The sequence below is a fragment of the Haemaphysalis longicornis genome, unplaced genomic scaffold (assembly GCF_048455015.1).
Source record: "Haemaphysalis longicornis isolate Haplotype H1 unplaced genomic scaffold, Haemaphysalis longicornis Haplotype H1 scaffold_1, whole genome shotgun sequence".
Lineage (NCBI taxonomy): Eukaryota > Metazoa > Arthropoda > Arachnida > Ixodida > Ixodidae > Haemaphysalis > Haemaphysalis longicornis.
Window position 1 is genome coordinate 79865513 of NW_027526203.1, and position 24593 is coordinate 79890105.

Genomic DNA, 24593 nt, shown 5'->3' on the forward strand with positions numbered 1-24593 from the left:
TCATTTACGTTGCAACTACATCAACAACAAGGAGCCAGCAAGCTTAGCATGAAGGCCAAGACGCCGCGTCATACTGCTCGTCAGGCTTCCTGATGACGGCGTTGTGTCCTTAGCGCTTCGGACTCCGGCGTGACTAGGCAAAAAGCCCATAGGCGCCGCCGTGCATGGAGTTCACTTGTAGGAAGCAGAAAAATGCCTCCTTCAGGGGCTTACTGGATCTCAGGAGTGCCCGTGACGTGGTCGTCACTGCGGAGCCAACGTGTCCAGCCCCCGCCAGGCACCGATGGCCATAACACTACCGGTCATAACGCCGATGACGTCAAGGCAAGATGCGCATGGGCCTGCCAAACTTGGAGGTATAGTAGCAGCTACAGTATGGACTGTGGACTCACTGTTGTAATGCTTGGAAATAAAGCGTAAAACAACACATGGGCGGAGAGGGAAGACAACACTGATTGCCGTACTCTCCGTTGTATGTTCTGTGTTGTTTTACGTTCTACTTCCAATGGGACCACTTTAAAACTTGCCTAACTGTGCGCCCTACTGCAATGTATGGGCTGTCAATGTGCCGTAGTTTTGGGTGCTTTATAATGGGTGTAACCCTGTTCTGTTAAGCGTAGAGCACTTTATGGGCTCGCCTGGTCGTCTTAGTTCGCTAACGGTCGATGCGACTGCAGGATTCAGGCGGCGCAGCGAAATAACGGACCCAAGTAGAGCCTTCTGCACCGGGGTCAGGGAGTCACGCCGAGGCTTCTAAAACCACGCGGTTTAATAGTCATAACCGTTCGAACGTCGTGAACCACTGCTGCTCGTCCTACATCTCCCCGTTGTTTAGCACAAAGAAAACTGCAGGTACATTTCAGGCAAAATCTGTGTATATAACCAGCAGCCCCCGCGTTCATTTAGTTAGGGACGCTCGTTGGGTTGCTTTTTACGATAGTAAGCGAAAAACCGGCCGCACACGAAAAAAATGGTGCGTTCGAAATGACGCACAAAGGCTCCAGCCGCCCAAGAAAAAAAAATGGCGCGTTTAAAATGAGCACAGGCTCCAGCCACGCGAGAAAAAAAATGGCTGGTTCGAAATGACGCAGAAAGGCTCCAGCTGCGCAAGAAAAAAGTTACGGCTTCGAAATGACGCAAAACAGCTTCAGCATACGAAATTAAAGCAAGCGCAAAAAAATCACGCCAAATCCACGGAATGAATGATGATAAGTGGGGCGAAGCTCGAGAGGGGGAGATCATCGGTAACCGTAACTCTCCCGTAAAAGTTCGCCCATTACATCATTAAGAAAGACGTAAGACTGTGTGCACACATTGTACAAATCAACTTTTATTTTCGGAGTCAATGCTCCCAGGCCCAGACCTGGTGAAAGACCCCGCGCCATCGAGGACTACCCCGCACCTCCACCACAATTTGTCACGTAGGATGGGACACAACGGTAAAGAAAGAACTTTTATTAGGGCGAACTTGTGCCCGAACAAGACGAGAGGAAACGAGCAAAGGTCCTTGCGTCTCGTTCGATCTCGGAGAACGACTGCCTGCGTTCGTGGCGTGATCTCTTGCGTGATCTCCCCCTCGCAGTGCACGTGCGCTCGCGCCTCCGTTGGCGAACACAGACAAGCTCGCGCTCCCGGTGCCGAGTTTGCGCTGCCGGTTGCAGCCGGTTCTTGCGCGTGCAACGCGGCCCACTTTGCGACATCTCCGAAAGCATGCGGCGGTCACGTACCACGAGACACAAGGAATGGACAGACCCATGGCTTTAGGAGCTTTGCCCCTAAAAGAATAGAACTCCCGCTGGCGGAGTTTCAGGCGCGGGGCGCGCAAGCATTGCGAAGGCGGGAAATTTTAAATGCATCAGTGAGCGGATAACGGCGCTGCAGCCCATTATAGCGAATCACTGCTCGGCACTTCCCACAGTGTTCACATTGAGTGCAACGGCTCTAAGTTTTCTCATAATCGCCTTACACGTGTATTTGATATTTTCCCTAAATTATTGCGCCCTTAATCGGCGCCCCAGTACAAGAAAGACATTGCTGAGGTCTGTGTTGCCGCTTTTTCCCCAAGCACAATGTTTTTCTTCTTGAATGTTTTTGAAAGCTTGAATGTTTTTCTTCTGGAAAGATTTAAATTCTCGAGAATAATTTTTGCACGGTAATGTCGCGCCAGAAAAAAGGAAAAACAGCGAGCGATAAACCGAACCTAAACTTGCCATTGTATTGAGCTTAAGCGGTGACTCTGAACCGAAACTTGCCGAAGAGATATGAGATGCGGACGCTTTTGATGAAGGGAAAGTTTACTTAGATTGTTCAATGAAGGTTCACCAGAAAGGTTCCCGAAATACATTTTATGGTGTGTTTAAAGAACCAAAGGTGCAACTTCTACTTTTCAGCGGGACCGCGAAGATGGACGTCAAAAAATGTCATTGTAGCCCCCAACCCAGGTTGACGGGACACAAACCAGGGCGGAGAACTGGTGAAAATGTCGAGGCTAATCTTTATTAGATGGACGGGATCTGGAGTCCTGTGCGCTCCCGACCCGCACGGCCCCCATATGCAAACATGGCTCCTGTCGACGCTGGTGATTGACCAAGATCGTATTGTGCCACCAGCGCTGAGTGGCGACTCGTTTGGGGGCTGTCTTTCCACCCGGCTTACTCACTCGGAACGTGCTCCGTATTCGCATTTCATGCACCAGACGACTGGCTCGGGGAAGGACAAGTGCATTTTGAGGACGATAGTCTTTCTTGGGTTACTTAAATCCGATAATTTTGGTTTATCTGTCTCTGTCTGTCTGTGTGTCTGTCTGTGTGTCTGTCTGTGTGTCTGTCTGTGTGTCTGTCTGTCTGTCTGTCTGTCTGTCTGTCTGTCTGTCTGTCTGTCTGTCCCTTGAGTCAGCCTTTCGGCCGAAAGTTTTTTTAAAACCCTTGAACGGGACTTTTATACAGGCAGAAGTTCCGCTAAGCAGTAAATATGTAAAAACACTTCATACCAGTCAACAGTGTCCAGGAAACAAAATAGGCAAATTCGAGGCAAAGCATCAATTTATAAGTGGTAGTTGCAGTGCTATTTTAAATAAATATACATGGCTCCTTAATTTTTGCAATAACCCGCCGCGGTGCCTCAGTGGCTAAGGCGTTGCGCTGCTGAGCACGAGGTCGCGGGTTCGATTCCCGACCGCGGCGGCCGCTCTTCTGATGGAGGCGAAAAGCAAAAACATCCGTGTGTACGAGATTTTGGCGCACGTTAAAGATCCCCAGGTGGTCAAAATTAATCCGGAGCACTCCACTACGGCGCGCCTCATCGCCTGCGCTGCGTCGGTGCGTTGAACCTTACAATCAATCAATCAATCAATCAATCAATCAATCAATCAATCAATCAATCAATCAATCAATCAATCAATCAATCAATCAATCAATCAATCAATCAATTTTTGCAGTAAAAACGAGGAACTTGCTGGTTGACAACAATGTTCTGACCCAAAATACAAAACGCGTTTGCGCCCGTGGCTCGCACCTTGTGGCGGCGTTCCCAGAGTTCCCACAGTAATGAGTGGTTTCAGTAGATTGCACGAGAGCAGTGGAATGGGTTAAAGTTGAATTTACTGGAGCAAGCCTCCACTGTGCTTATCGTGGAAGGGGCGAGACGGGAGGGGAAGAGCTAGGGAAGTCCACGGGAGAGACAGAAGTCATTTACGTGGCAGTAGCTGCGCAGGTCTATCGTCTTTCGACGGCATTTGAAGCGAAGTAAGTAGGTACACGGCAATTGTTTTTGTGTACGCTTAGAAGGTCACACCAGGCCAGAACAGTTCATCTGACACGCTAATAACCAGTAAATTAGTGGGATCCTTGCATTTGCAGCCATGAATAATGCTGGCTTCGACAATATTTTCATGGTGGCAAAATAATTCACTGTAATAACGTACGTGATCACTTTAAATTGCGTTTCAAGAGAACGCTATAACAAAAGTATTGTGTTTAAAAGAACGTTAGCAACGGACATTCCAAAGCCACGTGTGTAATTAAACCAGCTTTGGTGCAACCGCACAGGTTATTTATAAGCTGTACGTATTATATTTATGTGTTTGGGGCTTGGGGCTATGTAATAACTTCCCATAACTCAGCAGCTGATACACTCTGTGAGTATATAAATAGGTTGAAGTATAGAGAGACGAAACCTAGAAGACTTGGAAACACCTGTTCCGTTGACAAGGAATTCGACATATCGAGATTGCGCACTTACATTGTTACATTCAGCTACCGGGGCTGCTTCACGGAAGCCTAGATTTCCGCTAATAAAAATCACAACCAACTGTGAGCGTTGACAAAAAAGGCCCAGGCGGGGGTGATGCCTTTGACGTACATCGAGATGTAGACATTGAAACTAATGTGCCTGAATATTCCGAGAAAAAGTCAATGTTTGGGTGCTTGAGCTCTTGCAACCTCTTTCTGTGATTGCATTAGTGGTCGCTAGGGTGCGCATAAATATTTCGCAACGTTCCCATTCTTCAGATAAAATCTGGAGTGTTTGGAAACGCCCTGTATTCCTGTTGAACGCTGAAAACTTACTGCGCTGTACGGCTTATCTCAAGTGCCAGAACATTCGTTCCTTCAGTACGGGCTTAAGGAGAGAGAACGAATCCGTCTAGTTCAGGATTTTATCATCAGTCGGATCACGTACTCTCTCCTCTACCTTAAGCTTGCCACCTTCGACATAGACAAAATTGACTGCCTCATCCGTAAGGCATACAAGGCAGCATTACAAATCCCCCTCCACTCGTCCACACCCAGACTCGCCTCGTTGGGAGTATGCAATACTGCCCTCGAGCTACTAGAGGCCCATCGTATTAATCAGTTACGCCATCTCTGTACCACTTATAAAGGGCGGCAAATTCTTCACCGCTTACGAATTGGCATCCCGGCAATGGTGGAGAACGAAGCTTCGTTGCGTCGACACATCCGAGACTGCCTCCACATACGTTCCCTGCCGCGCAAAATGCACCCAGTAGATCACGCGGAGCGCAGGTGCCAGCTCGCCCGTGCCCTTACAGATAAATTCCCCATCTCACCCTCAACCATGTATGTAGATGCCGCGGAATACGGACAAGCGGAAGGATTTGCTCTCGCAGTGGTCACTCACCCCAACTCTCCCCCCGGTAACTTCCCTCACCGTACGGACATCTTACCCCGCAACGGCAAAAGAGGCAGCAATAGCCCTGGCCCTAATCACTAGGCCTGATTCGAATAACTGATTCGAAGACGGCCGCTCAAAACTTCATTCGCCGGAGCATTTCTGCTACGGCACTCAAAATTAGAGAGTTATAGCAGATCGGAAAAACTGTTCCGGTACGGTAACGTCTACCGTCTGGACGCCACCGCGCATGCGCAGAACCCTACCGTAAACCGGAGCGACTTGGGCGGACGGTACCGAGATGTACCGTGTCCGCTGTTCCAAAGCGGACGGCCACTTTGGAAGAGTTTGGTAGACGTACGCTTGGCTCACACCTAGTCGAACGGATTGCAAATATGATATCCTTTAAGAAAAATGAAGTTGCAACAAGTGAAATCCGGGCGATTCTGGCAGCTCAAGCAGCAAGCGAAATACGGTCCTGACCCAACTGCCGTGGCTTGTGTGGTCGAGTGACGCATGTACGATAGCTTCTTTTAGGTTAAATAAAGGCGATGCGACTACATAACTAGTATTACCAGCAACATGGGGCCCGTCTACAAATCGGCGAGTGAGGAACATGCGGTATCAGTGCAAGGGACTCTCAAATACAAAGAAAAACTAGAAGCAGCCAGTCGTATGTACTGAAAGCCCAGCTTGACCAGCTGGCGCCACCTGTCGAGATGGCGTAGAAGTAAAATGCCAGCTTCATGTTCCGGCAGTCGCTAGTTCGAATCTCCGTAGGGGCGTTGGATTTTTTTTTTTCTTTTGAATACGGTTTTTAGCGCTTTTAAGAACTGAAAACTAATATTTCAGCACAGGAAATGCCACAGACTCACGAAGAATTGCCAAACGACGTACAGCCCAAGTCGCTCCCAGTCACGGTGCATGTCCGGTAGTTACGGTATGCTATAACTGCTATAACCCGGTCTGCTCTAACCCGGTACGGTCCGGTAACGGGTACCGCGTACCGTACCGGAACCGTTTTTCCGATCTGCTATAACTCTTTATTATCCTCTGAATTACCCCTACTCGACCAGTCGACACCGTCGGGACCCCGGCCCACACTGGGGTGGAAGGCAACGAGGCGGCCCACAAAGCAGCACGTGAACTCACTAGCCGTGCTGGGCTCGCTCCTGCTCCCTACTACGGTGCTCGGTCGGCCCGCGATCTACTGCTCTCGTACCAAGAAGTCACGGAGCATTACCGCCTCTTCCGCCGCTGCTATCCCCCTGCCCACACATCCCTCCCCAACGATCAGGAGCGCCTATGGCGATCCTTCAGACCAAGTCCCTTGCCAGCCGGTCCCTCCTCCACAATATCTGTCCCTCTGAGTTCCCTTCACCCAACTGTCCCCTCTGTGACTCCCTGGACACACTAACCCACGCCATGTGGGCTTGTCCTCTTAAGCCATTCCCCCCCCCCCCCCCCCATCTCTAGCGTCGAGCACGGGAGGACGCGCTGGGCAGCTCGAAACTGGGGGTGCAGCTACTTCTGGTTGACGGAGGCCCCACTGTCGCCGCCAGCCTTCGGCCGGCAGCCACCACGCGTTCCTAGCCAACTTGCTTGGAAAATAAAGTGATTTCTCCCTCTCTCTCTCCGTGGGAAGGAGAAGAATAGAGGTATTTCTGTGCCTGAAATGGTCGTCAGAAACTCGTGACGTCACTTTTTACGCGCACCCAGGCGAGCGGCGATGGGGTGCTGGCACATTCATGAACTGATGCACGTAGGCATAACTGCTGAACACAAAGGCATCTTGCCATAAAGTTCCACACGCGGGATAGGAGCCGCTAATATAGCCCAGATAATACGCCGCTAATATAGCCCAGTCGCCAACAGGACTTTTATTGAAAGCGGTCATCAAATATCCGCCGCAATGGTAGGCCTAAACTCCTTCAGGCAGCTCAGCCGCTCATGGCGGCGGGGCAGTCGAAACATGCCTCCACCGGCCTCCGCAGTATTTTGAAGTCCACACCAAACGGTGAGGTCAAAACGCGGTTATGCCATACGCACGCCTTCGGGCTGGAAGCGCGGGAAACTTAAACGGACGATTTTCAGGCCGTTCAATGTAAGTAATTATCGCGCACTCAAGGATTTAAAGTGCTGTTTCGGGTTCGCCAGGCTTTTAACCATCAATTACAGCAATAGAAAAGAACGTGGAATTTTGGTGTCAGTATTCCTTTAAGAAACACCGTACGATACGTGTTGAGGTTGTCTACTCAGATAGGACGGGGTTTTAAACAAAAAAGCTTTGCTGACATAACATCGTTATTATTGATTCCTCCGCACCGCAGGAAGAATAATTTAATTTTTCGAACATAATAATTGAGTGAACTCATTATTAACGTTTGGAAACCCCGACAGAAGCACTAGTATTTACATTGAAAGCGTTTTATTAATTAGAATGAATTAGCGATCTGTTGCGGGCATCGCTCCACAGATATTACTTTTCACACTGTTTCCTTCCTGGTTTAGGGAATGTTTGTTTTTATATTCCCGCTGTCAAAATCATGTGCCTGAAAGAAGCCCGCACGCTCGTACCGATATGCAAGCAGATACGTAATGACCATCACGTGTTCATGTTATTTACGCGTCGGAAACTGCCGTATTTACTGCATGGGCATACCACCGCACAAAAAGCAAAAAGATTCCTTCCTTTTCAACCCATTTTTTCTGGTTACGTTCTGACGTGTTCGCCAGCTGAGAAAGAGTTCATTAATCAACGTCATCAAAAGGTTTGACACGCCCCACTGGCAACTATGTGATACCAAGTTGTAAAAACAAACCGCCGAACTTTTGCCTTACGTGTGCAAAGCCGTCGACAGTGAAGGCTGAATTAAGTTTGCGACAAGGCGGTCGAAAATCAAGGGGCTGTTGTATTCACCGTCAACTAAAAACAAACCAGTGACATGCATTGAACAGCAGTGATTTTCGAATTCCATTCAGCCCAATATGAAATTGGCGCGCACGGGTTCGTAACATCCTAGGTGAAGTGCTGGGTCCGATGTCACAGGCCAACGCAGTCGGTACACGCTTGCCTGCTTGCTGCCTTCCATTTTTGCCCTTTTCTTTACGCTTAACGTGCTCCCCACCTCTTGCGTTTAATGGAGGCGACGCCAACAAACGGAGAGACCCCACGCCTGACAGGCTTTCGTTCTCGTTCCAGTTGAAAACAAAGTTCGCACGCGTGCTCATTTCCTAATCCGGTTTTGAAACCGCCCTCGATTTACTGCCGGCAACGAACCGAAAAGAAGAATATAAGATGATAGACGAAAATACAGGAGGAGGGAACACAAGGAATACATCGAAAAAAAGAGAAGAAGAGCAAAGGAATCAGAGAAAATAGAAAGAAAGAGAGTAAAGTTAAAAATACAACCCTAAAAAGAACGCAAATGGCAGCCTCCCTCGTCAGGGGCTTGGTGAACGTAGCGCATGTTTGGTATACCACTTACGTGGGTGAGGTTATGTAGCTGCGCAGAAATTAAACGTCCAAATAAGGCACCGTTCTTTTGCTTCAAGCCTGTTTGCCGTAAGCGTTGTTCTTTATTTTGTATTTGCTTGCATTTATTCTTTTGTCCTGATGGAAACTGGCTCAACATAGCCAATTATGGCCTACGCAGAAATTTGGAACGTACCCTCGTTTCTGCGTTAGAAACTTTTCCAGCTGCATCGGTCTTTTCCACTTTTTACTTACGGTTCATTATTCTCCCTCACTTTCAGTCTTCTTCCACGTCCAACGCAGCCGTATGATCGTCGCGGTAATTAGCCCCAGCCGGGAGGAGGGCCAGCAGAAACTTCTTTGCAGCGCGATAGTGGGCAAGCACCCGTCACCAGTGGTGGTCCAAGATAACAGTGTCGCCAGGCTGTGGCACAGGCACACAGGTATGCCTTGAATATTTCTGTTGCCCCATCTCATCGACCCTATAGTGTCGCTACCACGGTTCGTGCACTGAAAGTTGTCGGCTATAAATGCCGAAAAGGAAATTCGTGTTTCGCTGGAGGCAAGAGCACTTTGCGATCGGGTGTAGTGGAGAAAGCGGTGTGACTTCAGCCCACCTAGAGTGTGGGTCTCGAACGTCAGACCTCACGCTCAGAAACAGAACGCCATACCCACTGAGTGACCGCCGTGAACATCGATAAAGATAAAGCCGACTCTCGCCCTCTGATTCTTTCTCTCCACCTCCAAATCTCTGTCTCCCTTTCCTTCACCCTTACCTGCCTCCCTCTTTTATGCTTTCGTTGTTTAGTCAGTTTTCGTTTATTAATGCCGTGATCTTTTTACCTGCGATGATCTACTTGTCGTTCGCCGTGCTTTAAACACCGGCAAGCAACATTCATCTTCAACAAAATTCAAAAGGCTACGCATCAAGAAAATAAAGCCACAACAAATACAAAAATTCCCCCGCATTTCCCCGAGGGGGAGAATGTGAAAGTGCGAATGCACGGTTGTCGGCCCGCTTGCGGCGCTTGCGCTCGGCCCCCGCAGCCCACCGCCTCGCCGCCTTCTCTTCCATCTCTTCCATCGGGTTTGTAGTATCACGTGTACACCACGCAGTTATCAAGCCGCTATAACGCCGCTGAGTCGCCAACGCACGCCGCTGACGACGTAGTTTGAATGCGCTAAAGATATAAGGCGCGTCACTAACACTGATATCAGCGTCGCGTCCGTGGCTTGGTCGGTAGAGCGTCGCGCTGCGGCCGCAAAGTCCTCGGATTGAAACCTGGCGCCGGATGCTGTTTCTTTTTTAAATATAGAGGAGCACTGCGGACGCCGCCGCCGCCGCCGCCGGCGGTGGATGGTTTGGGGTCGCTTATAAAGTGCATTCGCACTTAAAACACTTGAGCACAACACCAACTCGGAACTTGGTCTTTGGCCAACACGTAGGTGCACTGAGGCCAACCTTTATAATTTTTGTTGCAAAATTCTCCACAACTGTTATTTCCCGAAATGGAAGAAGGTTGCACGGGGCCACAGGGTCGCTTGGCCGCTATTCCAGCCGCCGGACAGGTAAAAAATAGAGTGGAAAAATGCCGCTCCCTTACAACGCAGGCCGTTTGCGGTCCTCCCAAAATAGCGCTGGTATGACTGCAGCGGTCACGCGGCGGCAGTTCGCTTAAGCGCATGCGACCACCCGCATTACGTAATTAACTTCCGACGTGCTGCTCGCGAGAAGGTCAGAGGGCTTCCGGCAAGGACGTGCAATATTATTGACGCCCCTTCGCAATGAAAATCTCCATCCACGCAGCCCCGTACTCTCTCCGGGCAGGCCGCACTGCGGTCGATCCAGTTATTAGGCGAAACCAGTGCAAAGATTGCGCAACGGAACAGGAAGGCGGTCAGCGTGGGAGAAAGAACTTATGTCTAAGGAGAGCCTGTGTGAGAGAAGGCGCGATAGCGTAACATGTGTTGCTGCGCCTTGGGCCGTTGGGATGAAAACGCTCAATGGATATTTGTGCGTCGAGGGCATGCGGTTGTGGGTGCATGGTTTGTAAACAGACCTATGTAAGAAAAGCGTTGAAATGATCCAGTTGAGTTTTAATGTGAAGGCAAAACGTGATTGCGCCTCCAATACCTCCACAAGAAAGTGACATGTATTGCAGCTCTCCTTCAATAGATTAACAACCATTATTGGAGGTTATGGGGATTAACACGTTTTATGGACCAGTTTACGCTTTCGTTTCCCACGCGATATCCCAATGGGGCGAACGGGGCATGATGGCGAATTTAGACGAGGGAACTCAGTTCATGACGGCAGGAGGCGGCTGATACAAAACAGATAATAGGGAAACCTATACGACGACGTAATCGACATGTTCATCTCATAGAAATTCTGAGATCCCCATGCGCATTACGCCAAGGCCCCCGTAAAAGTCTCATAACCAACTAAATAACGAGGCCCCGCTATACGGTACCTATTTGTTTTAGCTTCACAGTAGACTAACGCTGTTACAGCCGGGGATCCGGGGGATGTGCAAGACGCAATTACACGCATAACTCCTCGAGAATGTGCAAGAGTGTCACGCGGAATGCGTGGCTTCCCCCCATGAAACCTGCGGGAAACCACGTTCGTGTTGACGGGTGGCCCGCAAGTGCGCGTTTCGAGAGAACCTAAATTTCTCTAAAGGCTAACGCCCAGCTCTGCTTCTAATAGTTCAGTTAGAAATGTTCAGTCAATTCACTTCCCTTCCGTCGGAAAAGCATAGGCTTTTGGTTAAGTTACGTGCATCGGCCACACGTTTTCAATGCTCGAAATAAACGCTTGATGTTACTCACCCGGAAAGTCCAAAGAACACGCAATTAGGCTATCAAAAGCTTCATTGTTTAACTGGGCTTCGCTCAAGAACCGAATCGAAAAGGAATGGCACGAGGTCCTTCTCCCTTCACTTTTGTTACCAAGCCCCAGGCTGCAGATTGGCCGCTAGACATTGTCATGCTGCTCCACTGACTCTACGGCACCATGTCGCCGAAGCTCTTACGTTTTTGTTTTCTGCTCAGTGAACCAGGCAGTTCTTTCCGGACGGATTCACGCATGTAGGTATATGTCCCGCCGAGTGGAATCGGGAGGGCATCCGCCGGACGCCCAGCGTGAGAGAAGGGTTTCTTTTCCTCCAGCGGCTAGATCAATATTTTTATCGATATATCGTTTTTTTTTTTAATTTTCATTCAAAGAAACTCAAAGGCAAGATAGGCTAAATATTTTAAGCATGAGCGCCCCGACGGCAGGCACTGCTTTTACCGACCCAATTTTGCCTTACGCAATTTAAAATTGGGGCTGATGGTATTTTTAACGGTAACCATTCTATCGCATTCTCCACACCGGCCGCGCTGCCTTAGTGCCTACGGCATGGCGGTACTTGCGCTAGTTACCATGTTGTTCCCCCCGATATGGCGGCGATTACTCTGATGAAGGCGAGAACTCAAAGCCCGCTTGTCTCAAGACTTCCCACCCGTTGAAGATGCCAAGTGAGCTTAATTAATCAGTATCCTGGTTGTAACAGTGCAAGAGAAGACAACGGACGAAAGCGAAGAATAGACAGGGCAACTGCAGTCTTACAATCTCCTAATTAATTAATATTTCTCTCCTAATTAATTAATATAATAATAATATTACCGGTTTTTGTTTCATAATTATGATCATGTGTCGAAGGCAGGACGAAGGCCTCTCTCGAAGATCTCCAGCCGACTGCTAGCTGAGTTTACTATTTGCCGCTCGAATTTTCGTACGCCTTCGGTTGGGGCAATACAACCATTAGGGGGGGCGAATTGTAGTGTGTTTGGAACTTTATTTCGGAATTTTCTGGCAGATGTATGAAACCAGGGTTGCCTAATCTATGTCTAGTGAAGAAATTCGTTTTTTCCTGTCCCGGGAAGGGACAGAAACACAGACGGGGGTTTATCAACATTATTAATACGTTATCGTTAATTTGCTTTGGTATATCGTTTTTTTTTTGCATATGCAGCAACGCGCCATTGCGCAGTATCGCCCATCTGTATCTCGCATTTGTAGGGTAGTATTCCCTCTTCAAATGCGGTAATTGTTTTCGTTGCCTTTTATTTATTTATTTATTTATTTATTTATTTATTTATTTATTTATTTATTTATTTATTTATTTGAAATACTGCCAGTCTCTTCTTGAGGCCAAGGCAGGCGGGCATACAAGGGTGTATTCATATACATACAAAAGTACTTAGTCGGGAGGTAGTACAACAGTATTAAGAACGAAATGTCAAAACAAGAACAAGGGTTAAGTAACTGTGGTGTAAGCGTCATATTTTAGATTGCACATATTTATAAAGGATACAAAGGAAGGGGAACGTGTAGAAGGGTTGAGCAACGCATAATACAAGCATAATAATTTGAGGTTCCTCAGTTTATAAAGGATGCCAACAAGGAAAGTGCACTCAAATAAGCCAAAAGAAGCAACTTGCGTAAAGAAAAGAGATTGGTATACAGACTAACCATTCGTTGCGCAAACCATAACTAACAATACCGCGCCGAGCGGAACCGTAAAAATGTCTCAAAACCATGAGTAATCAAGTAAAAACACTGCGGGAAGTTTTCGCATGCGTAGAGTGAACTAGAATATTGTAGTTCACTGTACGCATGCGGGTGTATAGTATTTACTACAAAGGAAGAAAACAAAAGACAAGGAACATTGTGAGGCAAGTCATACCTATTGTATTCCAAGAAAATACATTACAGATAAGTTAGTACAGTCAAAATTCGCAGTGACTGAACATGATGCTGTATGTTATGTAGACGCACGTTTAGCGGCGGTCGCCGTAAGTGTACAGAATACATAACATCCGAGTCCACACTTCATAAAAATTAGGGTTGCATGTTTCACTTTCCTGTTAATTGGTAATGTTAGCGATTCTGGACTAAAAATCACTTAGTGAATCCGTGTTACTAACGGATGGGTCCAAGCGATTCCATTCTCGGATAGCAAGCGGGAAGAAAGAATATTTGAAGGCGTCATTATTGCAAGGATATTCAGTCAATGTGTGCGCCTGTTTTCGCCTTGTTTACCGGGATTCAGAAGGGTGCATGAACTTGTATGCGTCGATTCTATAATTATTGTGAAATAGTTGAAATATATATTTTTGACGGGCATGTTTAGCTCTAAACTCTAGTATATGAAGTCCACAGTCCAATAGCATATTAGTTGGTGAGTCAGTACGTTTATATTTATTGCAGATAAATCTTACAGCTTGCCTTTGTACCTTTTCTAGTCTTTTTATGTTAGTGAGAGTATAAGGGAACCATACTGGTGCTGGCGTATTCTAATACTGGTCTGATATATGTGGTGTAGGCTAAAAGCTTAGTTGATTTTGGTGCGAGCCTCAGACACCTTCTAATATAAAATAATTTGCGCAATGCAGTGGATATAATGTAAGCGATGTGAGCCCCATTGAAGGTTGGATGTTAAAATTACGCCTAAATATTTGTGTTGATGTACTTTCACTAGTTGCGTGCCGTTAATGTTGTAAGAATAATTCATGAGTTCTTTCTTTCCCGTTGCGGTCATACACACTATTTTTCTTATGTTAATCTTCCTTTGCTACTTAGTACTCCAGTTATCAAGGTGGTTTAGAGATTCCTGTAGCGCGACCTGGTCTTTGGAACTGTTGATTTCTTGCTACATAATGCAGTCATCAGCAAAAAGTTTGATTTTACAGGAAAATTGTTGTTATGTCATTTATAAATATAAGAAAGAGGAGAGGGCCAAGAACGGAGCCCTGGGTGACTCCGGATGTTACGGGCATGCTATCTGAATGTACATTTTCAAAGATTACAAATTGCGAGCTGCCGTATAAAAAGTCTTCTATCCAGTTTGTTAGATTTCTGGTTCCGAGTATACTTTTCAGTTTTGCGTTTAATTTTTCATGGCATACTGAATCTAATGCTTCCGAGAAATCTAGCAGTATCAAGTATGTCTGCGAGCGGTTCCTAATAGAAAAAGTTAGATCATGTACAAATTCAGTTAGCTGTGTTGTTGTGGATAGCCCTTTTCCAAATCCGTGTTGGTGTGGTGATAAGGTGCCTTTTGTCTGTAGGAATAGTGTTATATGCTTCAGAATGATGTGTTCAAGTAATTTACATGATGTGCCAGTAAGTGAGATGGGTCTGAAATCAGATGGGTCTTCGCTGTTGCCTGTTTTAGGTATCGGTGCGGCCTTTGCTTTTTTCCAATCATCCGGAAGCTATACAGACGATACATACTTACGGAAGACTAGGCCTAGGTACCGGCTGCACCATTCCGCATAAAGTCTGAGGAAATTGTTGGGGATTTCATTGGGCCCGCATGCTTTTTGAGGATCGACGTTCAGCAAGACGTTCAGAATTCCCTCATCAGTGATAATGAAGGGGTCAATTAAAATGCCATCGGTAAAAGGGAGGTCTGTGGTATTTATCTTTTGTGAATACAGAGTGAAAAATATTATTGTAATAATTAGCTTTATATAAACTAATTCCCTTAACAAGTCCAATTTTTGAACTCAATAAACGTGGCATACATGTAGAGGTCGCATCTACCTCGAGGACCATAAGGCTATTTAAGGGCGGGCATAGGATCCAATGGCGCATGGGACGCATCACCTGCTGGCCTCACTCTTTACTGACCGCCGTCTACATCTGTCAATGCTGACATTGCAGTGGCCTTAGTATTTCCATACTTCGCAAAAGCATTTCTCACAGCTTTCACTCAATGTGAAATAACGCTGTACTAACCCTTTCGCTCTGAAATCACTACACAAAACCTTGAATAACCGGGTGCATTTTTTGCAATTGTCCGCTTCAGCGCTGGAGCTTCCTCGAGGCAATGAGGCGCTCCGTAGTAGAGTACTACCGACCAATTCTAGCCAGCTGGGCACCTGACTTTGTGTCGGAATGCTGTGAGGTAAGGGTGCTTTTATATCTTGGCAACATCAGAAAGAAAACGCTGCTAGACTTTTCATTGAAAGGGTATCGTTGTTCGCAATGCAGGAAAGCACCCCAGAGACTTAACCACCACGGAGCAGGTTGAAATTGTTCAATTTGGTCCACCAGAAATAATTTTTGTCCGTGTAACCTCTGGTGGTAGCGTTAACGGTGAGGCACTAGCCAATGAAATTTCGGATTAAAGTAAGGACGAAGTACATGTAGGTAAAAGAAACAGTGCAATGCCTGTCAGAAATTGCACTGTCCCTTCGCTTTCTTGATACACAGTTCCCCCATGTAAAATTGGTTCGCACGGCATCAACACGTAATAAGAACGTACAGCAGGCGTAAATAGGTCGCGTTTGTGACCTCGTCGTTACCATTTTACTTAACTTTCCTTCTATTTTTCGTAAGTCATTCTCTCATCCAAACAAGTCTGCTTTGGGCAATGAAAACGACGTTACAAAAGCACTTGGCGTAATGGAGGTAGTGGTTCTCGAAATTCTGCTTATTTAATATATTACAAAGAACATAGCACACACACAACGGACGTTGACCTCCTATGTAGCCGTTGTAACTGAAGTCCTCAACTTATTGCAGGGCAGGGGAACCTGCTTTTAATCGTGTATTTAATGGCTTCTACTGTCCCCGTTTCGGAAAGATAGTATTTTACATATTTGGACGATATGTCCCACCAGTTATCATAAGTACTTTCCAGTTGCTGGACCAACCAGAAGTTCAGATTATCATATCTGCCGTGTACTTATAGTTTTCTGTAGCCACTAGAGTCGGCGCTGAAGTCACTATTTTGTCCAATAGCGCTAAAATATGATGAATAGTTTTTCTCGGGCAGACGTACATTTAAAATAATATTGTCTATTGTCAGTGCTAAAACCAACTGTTTATCAAACAGATATTGCTATAAAACATAAAAAAAACCCTCTTATAAACAAACACTTGAATTCCTTTAGAAAAACTCCCCCTACAGCAACCTTTTTTGCTACGCCAAGTACAAATACGTTCGGTTTTCTGAGAAGTTTATTGTGAAAAGCCCCCCACATGCTTCACGTGCACATGAATTCCTCCTTAAAATGTATGAGGGCACAGCTGGGCTGCACCGTCATGCATTTTGTAGGTGAAGAGACACCGCGTTTTCTTCCCGGTCGAAAATTTACACGGCGACGTCACAAGGCAACCACTGCCCCAAAATAACGCGATGCTACGGACGAAAGACCTCTGAGAGCTTGCCTTAATAAATAGCAAACGGGGAGCAAAGCAGTACTAGCCGGGCAGTAGCAGGCCCTCTTAGCGTTGTGAGGTTTTTCGCAAGGCCAAACCCTTGGAATTTATTTTTAATGGTAGCCGGCACATTTTAACTAGTTTTCACCAAGAGAAAACAATACTGATTTGGCACCTGTCACTTCCGAGACTACGTTTCGGCGCATGAGCGTGTGCTTTCTGTATGGCGCAGCGTGCATGGAGGCGGCACTCACAGTAGGTGGACTCCTCGAGTTCTCGGATCTCGTCCTTGTTGAGCTTGCTGGCCCGTTTGCCCATGATTCCGAAGAAGCGACGTCCTTGTTCCATGGCACTATGGCGGCGGCATCAGACGGGCGTCGCTGTCAGCCGGTCGTCCAGCCTTGCCACCATGCTCACGGAAGCTGCGACACGTGACAGCCCGCTCCGCACGACACAGGCGACGGGGCGCGAACTTAGACTCGGCCAAAGGCGATGCAGATGCCTTCTGGCTCGGCGAATTGCTTCGGTGAAACTGCTCGCTCTTCGCTAGACGCTAGTGTTTGAGCAGACGCCTTTTCTTGCAGGTGAGATTGTTTTTAAAAGCACCTTACTTTTATCACATCCAGCCGAGCTATACAAAGTAACAGTCTACACTTGTTTAAGCTGAAACGCACACTGGTCCAATCAGGAAAAAAAATCTAAGGGCAGAGCGGCCACAGCTTCAATTTTCTCGCACCGTAATGTCGCAGAAATGAGCGCTAGGAGTGTCGTCTGCCACGAGTCGCGCACGAAAACGAGTCTGTAGCAGGAAAGTTATCGTATGCTGACTTTGACCAGTCTCGGTGAAAGGTTGTAGGTGCTGGATCGCTACACGGCCTAGCACGTCGGCGCACTCAACTTTCGCAGCCTGTATCGCTCTGACGTATCGCGAGCCAGTCACGTTGTTCTGCCCTCGCAACTCAGGCAGAGCCGAAGAGCACACTCAGGAAGTCCCGCACAAATCCTCTCTCCCAGCTGTCTGACGGCCACACTGCGCTGGACTCGCTACGGGCGCACGGTCCACCCCGATAGCCGTCAGCAGTGGCCGGTTGGCGGACGCTGCAGCGGCGCAAGAAACTTCCCGCCTTTTTCGCTCCCGAGCACAGGTAACAGGTTGCCGCCCGGTCCTGTCCCGGTCACGCCCAGAGGGGTGCCGCGAAGCGACTTCTGACTCGTCCTGGAAGCCGTGAGGGACGAGCGTCTTCTGTCGGGGAGTTGGGGCCTGCCGGCGCGTCCACCCGTCGAGCACGATTCCTCGGCGCGGCCGAGTTTCGACTGGCCTGGGGTCCGGAGCCGCACTTGGCAAAAAAGCGGGAGAGCGGAAAGGTGAGGAGGCAGCGCCGGGGAGCGGAACCGTCCCGTTGCCACGGGCAACGAGGCACCGATCCCGACTTTTTCCCCTCGGGCCTCTTTCGCTTCCTCACTCGGGTCACCCGCGAGGGTCGCCGGCGCCCTCTGTCGCTCGTTAATAAAGACACCGTCGAGCGTACACAGGGCGCTATACTGGCGCGCTATATTGTTCAGCGCTGGCCATCCACGAGCAACCGGGGTATTTTGGGATAAACTTCCGATATTCATGCCTCTAGTATCGGTGGAAGACTTGGAAATCCTTACGTATATCAATTTTTGTACGGGGTGCTTGTGCAAAGATAGAACTTATTTGTTAAGGAAGTTCAAACACCTGCGTTGTCACGTCGTGTACTGCCCGCCCACGTGCCCCGGAATTCCATATCCCGAAAAATCAAGGCTTGAAAATCTGGCGCAAACCATTTGAGGGTATTCGTGTCCTTTTCGTTCGAAATCACAACACATGTTGAAACAAAATCTAAACTCAAAAAGATTACTTTCGGAGTTTTCAGACAAATAGCTACTTTGATTATTATTTCCTTATTTGAGCAGCTCAGAGTTTGCATGCTCTGGCCCCGCCCATTTCTTTTCTTTAATTTCTACCAATATATTGTTAACACGCAGTTGTTCCCTGACCCACTCTGCTCTCTTCTTGTTAATTAACGTTACACCTATCATCTTCCGTTCCATTGCGCGCTGAGCGGTCCTCAATTTAAGTTGAACCTTTTTAGTGAGCCCCCAAGTTACTGCCCCGTAGGTGAGTACCGGCAAGATGCAGTTGTCATATACTTTGTTCTTCAGGGACAATGGTAGGCTGCCATTCATTATCTGAGAATTCCTGCCGAATGCACTCCACCCAATGCTTATCCTTCTAATTATCTATGCCCCATGATTGGGATCCGGGATCACTACTTGGCCAAAGTAGATATATTCGTTTGCCACTTCCACTGCCCCGCCACCTATCTCAAGCCGCTGTGCTCTCCTGAGGCTATTGAGCATTAATTTAATTTTTAGCATATTGAGGGAGACGGGCTGTTCCTGGAGACCGCGTTTACTAGACTGCTGACTGCGAACGTTCCGAGGAGACCGAGCTTACAATGATGATGGTTATCCACAGACGATAATGACGATGGGAGGCTGGCTTTATTGGTTGAGGAGCGTATTCCTTGGTGACCGCAATGGATGATGATGATGCCGGGTCCACGGCGAATATTCTGAATTAACATTCCTGATGCTTACAATATTAATTTTCAGGGCCACGATTTTACTCTGCTTGCCCAGTGCGGTAATCATGCTTTGTCACCTGAGTTACTTAGCAAGGCAACGTCATCAGCAAATTTGAGGTTACTGAGGTATTCTCCATAGACCCTTACGCCCACCTGTTCCCAATCCAATGTTCCGAACCCACTGTATTGAAGGCTACTTAGAAACCACGGAGAGAAACCGTAAAGGGCAACGTTGCCTTCGGAAGCCCTAAATTTATTTTAAACGTGCCGTTAAAATATTGTTGTGTACACACATGAAACCTGTCAGAATTTGTGCAAGCTACAATTTGTCACACGTAAAAAATCACTACACGAGCGAAAACTGTTTGCATCTTAATTTTCACGTCACTGTAATCTCAATAACCTGAACTTAGCTAATGTCAAACCGAACAGGTTGCGTTCGGTTCCCCCCTGCCTGGGAAAAGCGAAGTGCAGCGAAGATGGCGCCATGGTTGGATTTATTACGGCAGCGCCGCCGTACCAATAGCGAGTTTTAGCTTACCGTTTTTGACGGTCCGCTCCGCCCCGCTCGCGAGGGGGAGCGCCGTTGCGCATGTGTGGCGCGGTTCGCGGCGAACGGAATGGGCTCCGGTTGAGTTGCGCGATCCACCGGTACCGGAGCGGACCATCGAAGGCGGTCAGCTAAAACTCTCTAATGTCGCCTTACGTGCCTCTGCTTGTGCAGGTTTTGACTGTATGGGTCTTCGCGGACGGAGCAGCGGCCCTTGTTATCGGCAGAGAACGGGACGAATGTGCCCCGATGGAAAGTGCGCACCAAAACTCGAGGGAGCGCAGCCACAGCGCAGCTAGACAGCCTGTGGTGACGATGCTATGCCACATGAACTTCGTCGACTGCGCACCCCCGCAGAACACGATGACGTCCTTGGCCTCGCGGTAGCAAGCCGCCCGGAGCACATAGAAGCCATGGCCACCACCTCAACCTTCAGTGGACACGGCAGCACCGCCGTAACAATGTCGCCTTACGTGCCTCTACTTGTGCAGGTTGGTGACAGAAAATATGGCTTGCGTAGTAACGGTATCTGCTTGATTTTGCTGACGTGTCCACATACTGTTCTTTATTGCTTGAAGGACGGTGTTTCAGTTGTTAGTGTGTTACTGAAATTGCCCGGTGACGTAGAGGAAAATCCTGGGGCCGAAGTTGAAGCAATGCTGGAGGAAATATTCAGTAAGCAGAGTAAATTACTATAAATTACTAGCAAAAGTTAATTAAATTCGGGCAAATCAGACGTCTACTTATGCCTGCATTTTTGACATGCAGGGTAGGCTCCAGACTATTGAAAAACAACTTGTGGGGTTTGGTTAAACTCAGAACCTGCTTTCAACGTTAGAATAAAGTGTTGGTCACCCTGACAGCGAATTGACAGCTCTTGCCAGGCAGATCGATGACTCAGAAAACCGCTCTAGACGCAACAATCTTACTGTACACGGAGTAGAGGAAGAAGATTCTGAGGACGAGGCAGTACTGTTAAAGGAGCCATGAAAGAAAATACAACTTGGTTTAATTTGAAAGAACTAGGATTCAGTATCTCACTCAGCTCCATTACAGCCACAAAAGATGTTTTTTAACGAAAAAAAGCAAGAAGTATTTAAAAATTTCAAATTTTGCCGCACAGTGACGCGTTATGAGCAAGAATGACGTCATACGGGCGAACAATAAAACATAATTTTGAGTGCGTTAACTGCACGTTAGCATTCAAGTGATGCGGTAAAATAGAACCAGAGGCCCCATTACTGACGTCCAATCATGTGTCGTCGCGACAGATCAGTTAGGCGGCCGCCAATCGCACAAACAAGGTTCCGTGACGTCATAGAAAAGTTGCGGGAAATTGACTAGGGGGTCGCGCCTGCTTCACACGTTTTCTTTAATATCTCCGTCATTTGTTCGAAGATTGCGATGATATTGGTATCATTGTTATCGGGACTAAGCAGTCTTTCTAATAAACCCAACTTGTAATTTGTCTTCATGGCTCCTTTAAGAAAGCTAAATGATAAAATCTTTGGCAAAGGTCTTAGCTCAAAGTGTAGCTCTTTTGAGAGAATTTATCGTCTAGGAAAAAAATACCTGAAAGAGACCGAGCGGTCATCTTGAAAGTAGATGATTTCAGGGAAAGAATCAAAATGCTGAAAAACTGCTCTAAACTCAAGGGGACACAGTTCAGTATCAGCGAAGATTACTCTAAACGAGTTGTTGAAATCAGAAAGCAACTATGGATTTCACCAGCGGAAGAAAGGAAAAGAGGAGCAAAAGCTAAATTGGTATTCGATAAACTGTAAGTAAACAACGTTCTTTACGGCTGGAGTGAAGTCACCAATGAGAGGTTCTGTTAAAATAGCTCAGGTCACACCAGCTCTTACTGGCGCAAACCGAAACCAACAGCATCTGTCAAGATTATTACTGTAAATGCCCGAAGTTTGCTAAGTAATGCTGATGTAGTTGAAGCCGCCATTACGGAGCATGATCCCTATGTAGTGGTCGTAACACAGACTTGGTTACATACGGATGTAGTAGATTCGTAAGTAACACCTCCATGTCGCATAATTGTTAGAAAAGACCGGCAAAGCAGAGGTGGTGGTGTTTTTGTTCTCATTAAAGATAACATTAGGTTTTCAGCCAAGGATGATAACGGTGACAGAAATGTTATGGATTAGAACCAGGTGTAGTGAGCGAACTGTGTATATTTGGGGGCATTTATAGAGCGCTGAATTCTTCTCTAGATATAACCAGAAAGCTAAGAAATTCCATGGATTCGAATTTTAGTCTCTAAAATAACGTAATATTAGGGGACTAAAACGTTCCTGGAACTAATTAGCTATCCCAGTCTCCTGGAGCGGAACGGGTGGCAAGTGGTCAGCAGCTATTAGAGCTTGCGTTCTGTTGCGGGCGAACGCAAATTGTAACTGAATTTTTCTAGGGTAGGGACTACAAGGTTCTCTATCCTTTTTTTCATTTCATTTCATTTATTTACTCCCAATGCCGTTCAGGCGTTACAGAGAGGAGTGAGGTAATCAGGAAAAAAAAACAGCAATAACACATAGCGGGGCGCGAAGAGAACAAAAATTACAAGGAATGAACAAAATCGTAAACTGCGGACTTAGAGGTGACAGGCTCCGTGATGCAGACGATGGAAGCGTGAAGGCTGTTCCAGTGCGCGCTGGTTTTTGGAAGAAAAGAGGCATGATAATGTTGAGTTCTGCACAATGGTAAACCAACATTGAAGTTGTGGTCAAAGCGGCGAGATACATAAGTGGGCCAGCAAAAAGTGACGGTTTAAAAATTCGATTAGTGTGATAAATTTTGTGAAATGTACACAAGCTAGAAACGATGCGTCGTGTAGATAGGCTATCAGGATTGAAATGTTTTTTTTTTCATTTAATTTACACTGGCCAGGCGCTCATAGTTTGAAAATAGAACCTAGCAGCACGAGTTTGCAGTGGTTCTAGAGACCAGGTGAGCGATTTAGTGTCGGGGTCCCAGACGAAGGAGGTATATTCGACTTCTGGGCGAACCAGTGTCTTGTATGATATTAGTTTCAACCATGACGGAGCGAGAGGAAAGTTGCGACGAAGAAAGCCATGCGTGTGATTGGCGCTGTTATAAATGTAGTTCACGTGCGTACCACAAGAGAGGTTATTGGTAATATGGACTCCGAGATACTTATAGGTAGTAATTGGTGACTCGAAGACCTTGATTTGGGTTTCGTGTCACCGAGGGTGTTTCCGTTTCCTAGCGGTTGTGAAGCTGTAGAGGGCCTGTCCGACCACAGAATGGTAGTAACGCACCTAGCAATGTCCCCAGACACCTTTGCTAAACCCACATTCAGCACTGTATTGAATTTTGTGGCTGGAAATGATGTCTCTATTTTGGACTGCCTTGATACGTCCTTAGATGAATTTCTGGTCTTTTACAACACTGCTGGTAGCACCCATAGGTTATGCCATTTCTATTCGAATGTTGTTGCGAAGTGTATAGACGGTTACGTACCCAGGAATATAAAACGCATTCGTAAAACCTGTCCCCGGTTTGCCAGAGATGTCATTCACGCAAAAAGAAAACTAAAATAAATCTTGTGCTAAAATTATACCCCTGAAAGAACAGCTTGCATTACTTCAATGAGACAAGAACTGAAACGTCTGATAAAGTAATCCAGGGATAGGTTTTGCAATGTGACATTCCTAAATATTTGAAGGACGCCCCTCAGAAGTTCTGGCGCTATATAACACCCCGAGAAAGCTTCGCGCAGCTATCTGAAATTACTCAACAACGTGTTGATGATTGCAATTCCTTTTTTGCTTCTGTGTTTACTAAGTCCAATGATATGTTGCCGCCGTTTTCTACGTCATCATTGCAGCGGCCGATTGAGGATGTGTTAATTAGTCACGAAGGTGTCCTAAATCTTTTACTTAATATAAATACAAGAAGAAATCGCGCCAATCGACCCCGTGAATGTGGTTGGAAAGCAAAGCTGTAAACGGCAGGCATAACGATTCCCCATGCGACGTCACTTAAATTCACTCACATCGCTCTACAAATAGTAAAACAAGAGAGAAGTGAAATGCACTTAACCACACCATTTATTACTTCAAAGAGATATTCTTGGTAAGGTTAAATCAATGCATGATGCATAAACGGTGTTTGGGTGAGTTGTATTGGTGTAGCATAAGAGTGGAAACTTTTTTATAAAATTAATGTAAGCTCCTACCCGGTGTAGGACGATCTTACGTCTCCGTCTCTGCGCCGCGGACGGAGGCGACGAGATTTGCGGCAGAGAAGGAGGAGGAGGAGAAAGAAATACTTCTGTTCAGATTTCTGAACGGCCCAGAGTGCAGCCCTGTGGAGTGATTCCTTCTTCTGTGGGGCCCATATGCAGTCCGCGCGGCCTGTGTTCTCTCCACCCGGTGAAGCTGGGTAGCTAGAGAAGTCCTGGACAGCAGCATCTCCCATTGCTCTTGTTGGGCAGTTCACGGAAAGAGAGGAGGGTGCTCAGGGCTACACTAGCATACCCCGATTACGATGCGGAGTGTTCCTACTACTGTGGAAAATTTACATTTAGCCTCGTAGCAATTCGGATACATTAAGTGAAGACGCGTAGGCTGTAGG

The 24593-nt window shown here is 47.0% G+C and overlaps 1 protein-coding gene and 1 pseudogene across 1 annotated transcript in view; one reads left to right on the forward strand and one right to left on the reverse strand.

Moving 5' to 3' along the window:
• LOC144164678 (frequenin-1-like) overlaps nt 1-18049 on the reverse strand; it is an 834816-nt gene extending 816767 nt beyond the window's left edge. Inside the window, exon 1 of the mRNA XM_077695003.1 lies at nt 17078-18049. Coding sequence (XP_077551129.1) covers nt 17078-17171 — 94 coding nt within the window. The 5' untranslated portion in view covers nt 17172-18049. The remainder of the gene's footprint in view (nt 1-17077) is intronic.
• Nucleotides 18050-20129: 2080 nt separating this feature from the next.
• Nucleotides 20130-21823, forward strand: LOC144137654 (uncharacterized; annotated as a pseudogene).
• Nucleotides 21824-24593: the final 2770 nt, after the last annotated feature.